This window comes from Bombyx mandarina, chromosome 11 (assembly GCF_030267445.1).
Source record: "Bombyx mandarina strain Sakado chromosome 11, ASM3026744v2".
Taxonomy (NCBI): domain Eukaryota; kingdom Metazoa; phylum Arthropoda; class Insecta; order Lepidoptera; family Bombycidae; genus Bombyx; species Bombyx mandarina.
In genome coordinates, this window is record NC_143218.1 from 6,506,753 (window position 1) to 6,519,695 (window position 12,943).

The 12,943-nt window shown below is 39.1% G+C and overlaps 1 protein-coding gene across 4 annotated transcripts in view; it reads right to left on the reverse strand.

The window, feature by feature from the left end:
• LOC114242215 (uncharacterized) overlaps window positions 1–12,943 on the reverse strand; it is a 245,435-nt gene that overhangs the window by 37,180 nt on the left and 195,312 nt on the right. For all 4 annotated transcript variants that reach the window (XM_089730835.1, XM_089730832.1, XM_089730836.1 and 1 more), the window contains exon 9: window positions 3,012–3,123. In XM_089730835.1, the coding sequence (XP_089586961.1) occupies window positions 3,012–3,123 (112 nt within the window). The remainder of the gene's footprint in view (window positions 1–3,011; window positions 3,124–12,943) is intronic.

A 12,943-nucleotide genomic window follows, 5' to 3' on the forward strand; every position in this document is an offset into this window, starting at 1 on the left:
TAATTATTAATCATGAAATGTGAAGCAGAAGGTTATCTTGTCGGTAAAGTATTGTTATGCCGGTAGAGCAATACCATCTATTGTCGAATAGTAGAAACGAATATCCAGAGAACTAGTAAAGTCGAGAACGCTCGAGAAGTACAACGCCATCTATTGTCTAAGGTGGAAACGCGTATCGAAAATAGGTACTCGACCTGTGAGGAATGTTCTCGATAATGCTAGGGATGTCACGAACGTTCGTCTGTGTTTAGTTCTTAAATAATATTTTAATTTAATTATTAATAATTTATTTTATGTAAATGCTGTCACCTTGAGATGTGAGTTCTAAGGTCTCCGTTTTTACAGTATAAATGCTGCCCCCCTTCACACCGAAACGCATTACTGCTTCACGGCAGAAATAGGCAGGGCTGTGGTACCTACCCGTGCGGACTCACAAGACGTCCTACCACCATTAAAAATGTTAGTAATTTAAATATTAGTAATTAACATTACATATCGTGTTCGTATGTATTATTGTATTAGGTTACAATTATAATATATGTATTTTAGGATACCGTCAGAGATTGGTAAGATGTAATTTTTGGCCGCGTAATGTTTGTAAATTACAGATTGTAGAGTTGGACAGATTAAATACAACGCAAAAATATTTCATTCTCGTGTTTCAAGTTGACGTGGTTCATGTTGTGTTGTGTGCAAGGTACAGAGGCCTGTGGACAGAGCTGCCGATCAACATATATAGCTACTTTTTTCATTTGTCATGTCTATAGCCGCACGTACCTAAAACCGATTCCTGGCGTGTTTTTTGTTTTCTGCCTATTCTAGTAAACTCGAGGGGTTAAATTAGATTCACTGAACTAGTACGTGAGCTCACGAGGCTCTAACGTGACGACGTTGCTAGCACTAGCCCTAGCGAGAGCAGTGCTTCGCAGAACTACCACCGGATCAGAAACGCGACCCACTGAGAAGATCCGACGAGAAAGATACTATACAAGTATACATGTAATATATTATACAGTCTATATTATTATGTAGTAGCGTGTACCGTGTGACGACGCGTCGCCGTGCGCAAGGCAATGATTCTTAATATTAATAATATTTTATTTTTCATTATGCCACATGATTTTTACTGGTGGTAGGACCTCTTGTGAGTCCGCGCGGGTGGGTACCACCACCCCGCCTATTTCTGCCGTGAAGCATTAATGCGTTTCGGTTTGAAGGGTGGGGCAGCCGTTATAACTATACTTGAGACCTTAGAACTTATATCTCTAGGTGGTTGGCGCATTTACGTTGTGGATGTCAATGGGCTCCAGTAACCACTTAACACCAAGTGGGCTATGAGCTCGTCCACCCATCTAAGCAATAAAAAAAAAAACCTGTCGTAAAATATATTTTTATGCAATGATTTCAAAAATAATATTTGTTTTTCACATTTGCCAACCTTACCGCTATAGCTTAATTTTTTAGCAATACCGTCATTAAAATGTAGAACACACACTGAATTGTAGCGCAGAGTAAATATGAAACGTTATAATCCCATGCAAAAATGTTAATCCCAACGACGAAATATATTGTAGCCTTCGCGTCTAATTTAATGAATGAAGCAATAGTAATCCATCTTCGTAGGATTATCCGCATGCCGTATCTATTCATCTTTAGACGGCCTTCACTCAACTCATTGTTCGTTCGAAACAATTACATTTGTGGTACATACAAATGACCACAATATTATTATGGTTGTTAATTGAATATTAATTGTATTTTGATCGTGAGTTCTTAAAGCTTTTGGGGAATATGTCTGCTTAATGCCATACTAATCAGATGAAAGTAAAACAAATTGTTGTTTACTGGCGAGCAGAATCAGTCCGTGGCGTGTGGATGTGTCTTAATAATAAACAATTTAACATAAATACAGTCCAGTAATTAACTCAATTAATATCTGTTCAGAAATAAGTTAGTTACCTTCCAAATAGATTAATAAAATCATTGCCCCAAATTAGGGTTCCTGTGTCATGGGTACCGGATACATACTTATATATGTATGTATGTATATATATGTAAGTATGTATATATATAGATAATAAAAACCCAGATAAAGAGCAAAGAAATCGGTTCATCACACGAATGTTTTAATGTTGAAAATTGAAAAATGAATGAATCGTGTCCGCAACTCTCGGCTTGAGTTGTAAGTTGAATTGAACGATAAGTTTTAAATCGAATGTCAAGTTTTGATAAAACTTAATTAACAGATCTTCCATTATTTTATAATAGAGCTCGCCTTTTAACGAGAAAGAGAAATCAAACACTAAACAGATTATCAATAGGAAACGCTTTATGGGTAGACGAGCTCTCTACTTACCCGATCCAATTAACAACTGGTGGTAGGACCTCTTGTGAGTCCGCGCGGTTAGGTCACGCCACCACCCTGCCTATTTCTGCCGTGAAGCAGTAATGCGTTTCGGTTTGAAGGGTGGGGCAGCGGTTGTAAATGTACTGAGACTTTAGAACTCATATCTCAAGGTGGGAGGCGGCATTTACGTTGTAGATGTCTACGGGCTATGGTAACCACTCAACACCAAGTGAGCTGTGAGCTCGTCCACCCCCCCCCCATTTACAATAAATCAAAATAAAAACACGATATGAATACTTCAGACATACTAACTCTAGACAGAAGGCAGAAGTCTAAGTTGCGTTGGATCAAGTGCTACTCAATAGTACAAGGAAGCGTTACTTGCTGGGTGACAGAAATAGGTAGAACGGTGGTACCGATCCTTTTGGGCATAGTCATTTTGCAAAAAAATGCGACCACAATATTGTTTACACGTTAAATGAGGAAAGAAATATATAAGGATGCCCGGCAAGAGGTTGATGAGGAGAGTCGAGGACTGTGTTGTGGATTGGGAGAGGCCTATGTCCAGCAGTGGACGACTGAGGGCTGATGGTGATGATAATATGAGCAAAGAAAAATACGTTTCGTATAAAATATTTCTAGTAGAGCATTTTATAAGGGCTACCTCATTTTCCGAGCTGAACGCGTCCTGGTGGTCGATGAGCCAGTCTTGTCCGGAGTGGTCGGTGGCGTTCTCCACCCCGACCTCGATGATCTCCAGGAAGTCGTAGCTGCAACTGTAACAAGCAATTATTTGAAAGTACTTTCTTTAGTTTTTTTTTTCTCGGTAAATTTAAGATCTATCGATTACATTCTGTAAAGTTCTAAAAAAAATTATAAGACACTAGCTGAAGCGGCAGGCTTCGTAGTGCCTCAATCAATAAATAAAATACCTAAATTTTTGTATAAAATACACTTAAAACAAACAAAAGGAATCCGTCGGACGGGGGACATATCAAAGGAAAACAAAATTATTTTTATTTAATTTCGAGCATTTTCATATTTATTTACCTTTTAAAACTTCTCTGGACTTCCACAAATAATTCAAGACCTAAATTAGCCAAATCGGTCCAGCCGTTCTCGAGTTTTAGCGAGACTAATGAACAGCAATTAATTTTTATATATATAGATATGTACGAATTTGAAGTCGTTGTGGCCTAGAGGATAAGACGCCCAGTGCATTCGTATCGAGTGATGCAAATGTTCGACTACAGGATATTAAAGAAAACAGTTCGATACTCATATAAAAAAAACTAATAAGTTACCAAGGGATCTCGGATGGCGACAAATCGATCGAATTTCAGAAGCATTAAGTCTAGACAATAATCTTTACGGATCTCTCAGTGTGTAGAGTCAGACGAAATAGAATAGAATATACTATGCGCTGCCACGGAAATTAAGTTACGTTCCACTGCGTTCTGTAATGGTCGGATCTTTTCTCTTGCCTTTTCAATAAAAGTTTAATACTTTAATGTTTAACTAAACATCTGTTTACAACTAAATCTTTAATTAAAAATAAAATTGTTTGCAAACAAATGTTAGCAAGCTTTGCTAGCATCAGCCCTAGCAAGAGCAGTGCTTCGCTGAATCTACCGCCGGATCGGAAACGCGATCCGAGTACTAGAAAAGCCTTTAAAAGACGAATGTCGAATATAATATGCCTTAAACAAATTAATATGAACTAGTTGTCTCACGGCAGTCGAAATTCGACTATAATTAATTGAAATAAGTTTGTACACTATTATGATTCTATTGTCAAAGACTATTACTTCTATAATCACAGATTTCGCCAAGACTACACTTTAGACAAATATTAATAAAGACAAACAAATCTATTCTCAATTTGACCACAGACAATAAGCAATATGAAAAGTTTGACAATAATCAAATAGTATGCATGCGTGTGTGTGTCAAATACATTGTAGTAGTGTGTGTAATGTATTTTTTTACTGATTTAATGTATTTTTATGCATAATTTAAAAAAAATTTAAAATGATGTACTCCTCTATATTCTCTATACATGTGGAAAATTTCATACTCCTCCGTGTGTGTAATTTTAAATTACGGGTTTCTATGTACAGGTTTGAGTTACTCAAACAAATCAATGTGACCTTTATGTGTGTGATCATTTATTTATTTATTGTTAACATAGAACTAGAAACACAATCATAATTTGCATCTGTGCTTCTAGTTCAAGCAAACCTGTGATAAAACCTGTATCTCAAGCAGTAATACATTTTATTTTCATACATTATTTTGATACATTTTACCTGTATAATATTCATTTGCATTAATGTTCAGAAGACAGTAACTGAATAAATTTTCAGTAACCCCTTGACTAATTTGATGGTCAGCTAAATTGGTTGAGACCATTCAAATAGGCTAGGACCATTTAAATTGGTTAGGACCATTTAAAGAGGTTGAGACTATTTAAATAAGTTCGGACAGTTTATATAAGTTGGGATCATTTAAATAGGTTAGGACATTTAAAATAGGTTGGGACTACTAAAATTAGTTGAGACCACTTAGAAGGATGGGACCATTTAAATTGGTTGATTATTTTTTTGTCAATTTATGTTTACTTGCTACGAAAATTGAGTAGCATAATTTATTAATTATATTTATTATTAGTATTTATTATTTTTATTATAATAATAAAATAATGCATTAGGTATATGACGACTGATAGTCGCTTTTAAATAGCTGTTATTAACACATACTTGTACTAAAAAAATAATATTGGATTTACTGGAAGTTCAGATATATATAAAAAATTATATATATTAAATCAAACAGAAAATCGTTCAAACATATTGCAATAAGTAGAACAGATTGTTTGTATAGTCTGATTTGTGTCACTAAATACATCGAACGGCTCGACTGTATGCGCGGTTGACAAGAATATCGATTCAGTTGAACTCTGATCTGGTTAATTAATGTCTGTCATAGAGTGTTTCGTCGTAGATGGGTGAACTATTTGACGGCCCGTTTGTTGTTAAGCGGATACCCTCCCGTCGGGTACAGAAAAGAATGTAAAGTCGTAAAAACTGAGACCTTACAACGATTATCTCAAGGTAGGTGGCTGCATTTACGTTGTAGATGTCTATGGGCTCCGATAACTACTTAACATCAGGTGAGCCGTGAGCTCGTCCACCCACCTAAGCAATAAATAAAAAAAGATGTGTGGTGATGTGGGACACCGGATAGGAACGAAGTTCCTTATTATAAAAATATTAATTTTAAGTTCTATTCAAGGTATAAAGAAAATAAAACTGGAGGTTTCGCAACAACCCACGGTCATTCCGTAACGTGCGAACTTATTGTGGAACACTTCATTCACGGTTGTTTGCATAAGAGTTAGTGTATTGCGCAAACGAACGCTCTGAGATCATGGTAAATGAATGATAAATATATATGTTATTTTTTTACGTTATTACAAAGTTAAGTCGTACACTGTATGCATTACTAATTTGTACGTTATTATAAAGTTAAGTCGTATACTGTGTGCATTACTAATAAAAATCTTACGCTACGGACGTTTTTTCCCGGTTAGGGTACCCCTCCGCATCGCCCCATAGGGAACTTCGTCCCGAAAAAACTTCGTATGGTTTGGCGGAGTATTTCCGTGATAAGGTAGTGATAATGAAATGGCTTCAGTAACGACATAGTATCAGGTAGATCGTGAGCTTGTTATGTAAATTTCAGTTAACAATGACATTACAAAATCAGATAGATTCTGTAAGCACGAAATACTATTATGTTTTGCATCTATGATGAAACTAGCTTTTATAGTACGGCTTCATCCGCGTAGGCTACGTTTTATATCGTGCGGTTACCCTCAGCAGTGGAATGATAGGTTGTTTATAATTTTAAGCTATTGCATAGCTTTTATCGCGGGCTTTGAGCGCGGCGACCGAATCAAGAAATTCCGTAACGAAAATAAAACCTAACACCCCTAACTTCTATAATCTAAGAGTGTAAAAGTATTTTCCAGAAATTACGACAATATTTTTTGTAACGTCCGTTTTTAATGAAATATGGTCTATATTTTACTCTAAATAGACCACAATCTGCTTGTGAGAACTACATTGAAATAGTTCGGAAGACTAGCGTGAACAAACAGAAAAAAAATACAACAATTAAATCGCTTTTGCCTTTAGAAATCAGACAACTAACACCTTAATCGTCCCTAAACACAAAAATGTGTTTGCTAAATCGTCAACTGTGAAATGAAAATATAAAAACAGAAATTAAGCCGGAAATGTGATTTTAGTTACCACGACTCGCGAGGCTATTACGTGTATGACGATAACTACAATATCATCGAACGAAGGAGCACGTCCCCTTACAAGGGTATCGGGTGTCTAGGCCATTAGTCCGGGTCTGAACAGCTGGCGTAGAAAAATCGCCTTCAACCTTAGATATATGTACCAAATAAAGTGACTCGATTTAGTATTGGTTTTTGCTTGTATCGGGGATTTTTTTATCATGTTATCTTGATGGCCTTATTGGTTGACTGCTATACCACGATATCTTCGAATACTGGTCGCGGTGGGTGTTTTTGTGTGTCGTATATGTTTCATTAAGCCATGTCGTTCAGAGCAAAGTAGAAGGCACCAGACCGCGTGGAGGGTTGCACATGCTATAGACCGACCAAGTCAAATCAGCAGTTGGCAGTTGTTTGCATGAGCGTATCAGACTCGCCACAGACCGGGAGAAGTGGTGATTGCTCGTGAGGCGCATAACATCAGCCCACAGCTACTGAATGAGGACCTCGACCGCTCAGACAAGAGTGATACGATAACGAAAACGAAATATGTTTCCGTCGGCAAATAAAGGACAAGTTGATACGGTTGGGGCTGTATGAAGCGTTGATTTCATATGACTAAATTCCACAGTTTTCGTGGTTATTGCTTTTAGCGACAGTAACAGAGACAGCGTGTCCCTAATGCGGTTTAGGATACGCCCATTTAGATCTCCAACAATTACGGTATTTTGTCATTCTGAAGTGGCATGTTCTAACAAGAGACTTAGGTAAATTTTTAATTCAGTATAAAGTCGCACAAAACAATTGCAAGGACTGTCATTTAGAAGGTTGTTCGGATGAGTTGGGTCGATGGGGAGTCGCGTCGAGACCCGTCAGTCTCATAAATCCATCTCACGAGATGTCTTCGGTAGCCTCACAGACAGTTTGGCAATATACTTAGTCTGGCCATAAATACTGTTGCAATTAAAAATAAAGAAAATATTACATTTGAATTTGGAATCTGTCATTTTTATATGATTGCTCATTGAGTTTTCTCATTTTGGTGCCAATACATTGTACAATATTTTGCGATATTAAAATGGAGTGGGGTGATAAAGAGAACAGGATCGCTGTGATTGCATTACACAAAGTAGGTATGGAGCCAAATGCAATTTTTAAAACTCTCCATACGCTTGGTATTAGTAAAATGTGTATTAGTAAAGTATTAGTAAAATGTACCGGGCTATGAATAGGTGCAATGAGACCTCTTCTATTTGTGACAGAAAAAGATTTGGCCGTCCACGTAGTTTTCGTACGAAAAAGGTGGTCAAAGAAGTAAGGGAAAGAATTCGAAGAAATCCTGTCCGAAAGCAAAAGATTTTATCTCGGGAGATGAAGATAGCACCTAGAACCATGTCGCGTATTTTAAAAGATGATTTAGGACTTGCAGCCTCTAAAAGTCGTACTGGTTATTTCTTAACTGATAATTTAAAAGAGAATAGTGTGGTAAAATCTAAACAACTACTGAAGCGGTACGCAAAGGGAGGTCATAGAAAAATTTTGTTTACGGATGAGAATTTTTTTACAATTGAGCAACATTTTAACAAACAAAATGACCGTATTTATGCTCAAAGCTCTAAGGAAGCTTCCCAATTAGTCGACAGAGTGCAACGTGGGCACTATCCGACTTCAGTGATGGTTTGGTGGGGTATTAGCTATGAAGGAGTGACGGAGCCATACTTTTGTGAAAAAGGTATCAAAACATCGGCACAAGTGTATCAAGATACCATTGAGAAGGTAGTGAAGCCCCTTAACAACACCATGTTCAATAATCAAGAATGGTCCTTCCAGCAAGACTCGGCGTCAGGTCATAAAGCTCGGTCTACGCAGTCTTGGTTGGAAACGAACGTTTCGGACTTCATCAGAGCTGAAGACTGGCCGTCGTTTAGTCCCGATCTTAATCCGCTGGATTATGATATATGGTCAGTTTTAGAGAGTACGGCTTGCTCTAAACACCATGATAATTTGGAGTCCCTAAAACAATCCGTACGATTGGCAGTGAAAATTTTTCCCACGGAAAGAGTGCGTGCTTCTATTGATAACTGGCCTCAACGTTTAAAGGACTGTATTGCAGTCAATGGAGACCACTTCGAATAAGCTTTTTATACTTTAAATTGTTTTATATTTTTGTATTAAACTAACACACTGTGAAAGTAATAAATGTTATTTGCAATATAATTTTTTTTTATTTTCAATTGTAACAGTATTTATGGCCAGACTAAGTACTTATATATACAAATATGAATATAGAAATATTGAGTTATTATTCAGTATATATAAAGTTCACCTTTCTATGTTTGTTTTATTGCTATTTATGCTAAATTGAACAATATTAAATAGGGCTTAGGTCATCATCATCAGCAGCAGCACAGTCGTCGTGGTCTAAAGGATAAGACGTCCGGTGCATTCGTGTTGAGCGATGCATCGATGTTCGAATCCCAGGCGGGTATAAATTATTCTAATGAAATACGTACTCAACAAATGTTCACGATGGACTTCCACGGTGAAGGAATAGCATCGTGTAATAAAAATAAAACCCGCAAAATTATAATTTGCGTAATTGCTGGTGGTAGGACCTCTTGTGAATCCGCACGGGTAGGTACCACCACCCTGCCTATTTCTGCTGTGAAGCAGTAATGCGTTTCGGTTTGAAGGGTGGGGTAGCCGTTATAGCTATACTTGAGATCTTAGAACTTATATCTCAAGGTGGGCGGCGAATTTAGGTTGTAGATGTCTATGGGCTCCAGTAACCACTTAGCACCAGGTGGGCTGTGAGCTCGTCCAACCATCTAAGCAATAAAAAAAAGATTTTTTTTCAATTTAATCCTTGTAAGCATGCAAGTTGCGAACAACAAGATTCGGTCCATCGATGTACCGATCTTTAATAATGTAAATTCGCTTTGAGTAAGATCGTAACTTTGGTTATTGTCCTCAAATTTACTTGAGATTTTTATTGTTTTTCAAGAGCAAGTTTATTTTATAAATATATATAATATATTTAAATTAACATTATACCTTGACCGCGTAACTAAGGACTCGCGACATATTAGTTCGCACAGACACTCATAGAGAAGTTGCTCACAGAACTTTACTTTATTAACACATAGTTTACGAAATAGGAAATATGAAAAAATATATACTCGTATGTATTGTATTGTGAAAATACGTATTCTGTGAGACATCTCAAACGTATTTGTGAAGTTCGTGGCCTGCTACTCAGACAGATAGCTGCTCTTTGTTACATGTTACGAGTTCAGAAATATTGGGATCGGTTCACAAAGCATCCAATCCATCTTATACGAGTGTATCTAGTAATAGACAAAAATGAATAGTTGTTTGTTAGCTATGTATATGATAGATCATTTATTGCCTTTCACAGAAAAAGGTTAGATTTTTACGGATAAATAAAAATAAAATACGAAAAGGCAAAAATGATTTGGCTATACTGATGCCGTCTAAAGTAGATGAACCGAATAAATATGTCGGAGACGGTCATTACTTTGGTAGCAGTGACAGGTTTTGATGACAGAGCCTAGCCGATGTAGGCGCATACACGCCGTTACATTTACCAACCAGCCTTCTTGAAGAGCGGTGCCTCCGTCCTAAGAACTGTCACTTGTTTTCGTTTGCTAACGTCAAGAGAAGATTTCTAAATTGGTCTAAGACAACAAATGTGATTAGTGTACTCAATATTTCTCTTAGCTCAATCACCCTATTCGCCCCTATGATGTCTGAGGATTGTGTCAATAATTGTGGCTAACCCGACATATACATATTAAAAAAAATACATGCATTACTTATATAAACATGTGAAAAAGTATTCTGTGATATCTGTTAGCGTCGTCTGTCTGAAACCCAGAGTATCCTGAAAGGATTTTTCCATTCTACGCTCAACAACGACGGGTGAAGCGAAAGTTAAGAAACTTTATTTGTACAAATTTTTCGATAGTCAATCTATTTATTAGTTTCGCTTTATCTGTCATAGAATAGCCAGATAATTTCGAATGTGTTCCGGATAACAGTATTCGAACCGTCGGTTTGCCGAGTGAAATCATTCGGTAGGTGGAAGACATTCGCTTTGTCATCTCCAACTAATTTAGAGATTATAATATTATTGAGATTCCTACAAGAACAATACGTTCGCTTGTGGTAATCAGGCGACAATGTCACTGCAAACCTTTAGGAGAGTTGCTTATAGGTAAGTTATAGAGGTAGGTAGGTTATACTTTTATTGTCAGGACAAATTTTTATCATAATTGTTGTTATAAATCACTCTCTTACAAAGTTGTTGAGTTGTCATAAGCATTATCAAGAAGTGGCAACACCTAGCCCTTGAGTTTGAAGGTGATAAACACCGAGAACTGATAAGGTAGCAACGAGACGAAGGCGCCATCACAAACAGATTTACACAAAAACTCATTTCTTGAATTGCGTCGCGATTCTCTAGATGATTTAAATTATATAATAGTATGTTTTTTTATTTACAAATACTGGTAGATTGACTAACTGCCTTTTTGTTATAATGATAGCATAAGGCGCGTTAGAGCCGATGTGTAGTAGTGAATATGTAGGTATATGTCGCGTAACGGGCCGATATCTTCATTATTTTTTGACGTAGTGGACGTATGATGGGTAGTCGTGCAAAGAGACTGCGCGGCACGAAACAATGACAGTTCCGAGACGTCTTCACTCTTCCTAAGTCAGACAACGAATGTCAGGGCTCTGAAACTGCAATACCTCCAGACAAATATTTTTTGTATGGAAACTAGCGATATCTGGTAGCGAATGCCCCTAAACTTCTATGTCGTTAAAATTGAGGCATTTAATTATTATATAACTAAACACACAAAATTAAAAAAATTAAAAATCATTTGTTATAGACAAATTGATTAAGTTTTATCAATTTACGGTTTTAAAATTTACAAAATCCTTCATTAAAAATAAAATATAGAATAGGTAATATGTTACTGCCATCTACAGGAGTAATGAGAAACTAACCGAAGCGAAGCCTTCTAGTGGCCGACGCCTGTAAACATTTTTGTTGAGTGCTTGAGTTGCTTATCTATAAGAAATTTATGTGTATTTCCTATATTAACACTGTATTTGCACTTAGAGGAAATCGCCGGACTCCCACCCTCCACTGGGGATGGAGGGTGGGGCATGTCGGAGTCGAACCGACTAAAACCTCCTGTCGCTCAACAACCAACGTCCAACCCTCGCATGAGACAGAACTCATGAAAAGGCAAGGGGAGGAGAGTGAAGCGTTTAGTGCGGAGCACATCTCTCCCATCACCCTCCCCCTCGGGACGCCGGGCCAGCGATCGTCGGCGCCACGACCACCAGCCCTCTCGGTCGGCAGGCTGTCCGAAGCCCGCCTAGATGGCGCCGGTTTGAATTGGTTATCCTACGAAATACCCCGCTGGGTCAGAACTAGCGTGGGTCGAGGATAGCCGGCCTTCCATCACCCGGATGCTCTTGCGTAAAACGCGTGCAGAGCAGCTTGCACGTCGTCTTCTTAGGCCCCCTTCGCCGGGCCCCAGACCGACATATGAGGGGGACCCGAAACACTTAGAGGGCCAGGGCTAGGGCGAGATCCGCCTCCCTGGCCCCCGCTCGACGGCGGCGGGCTTGTGCGTCTCTCACGCGCCCCGCCGCCTCCTTCTGCGAGATGGTGCACTCGCAGAAGTCGAGCATCGCCTTCCACGACTCGTCGCTGCTGAGCATCGATGCCACAACACTCGGCAACGACAAGTCGTTTCCTATTTTTGCGACGAGGACACGGCGCCACCCCTCCCATGCGGGGCAGGCAACGAGCGTGTGCTCCGCCGTGTCCAAGTCGCAACCACAATGGTAACACTCTGCCGTCGGCTCGGCTCCGATCCGGTGCAGGAACTCACCGAAGCAACCATGCCCAGTGAGCACCTGCGTGAGCCGGAAAGTGAGGCGTCCTCTGTCACGATTCACCCAATCCACAAGAATCGGGCGAATCGCCTCGACGGTCCTACGACCAGCCGAAGGATCGGCCAGCCGCCTGGACCATGCCTCCAGCACGGACCGCCGAGATTGGGCCCTCCGCGCTCTGACCACACTGGGGCTGGGACGCGCCACGCCCCGGGCACGAAAGTTAGCTCGCCACTGATAGTCAGCGGCGAGCGCCTCCGCCTCCAGGACCCAAGGCGGCGTCCCAGCCAGTACACACGCCGCCTCAAAAGAGATGGTGCGATAACCACGGATGACCCTGACCGCAATGA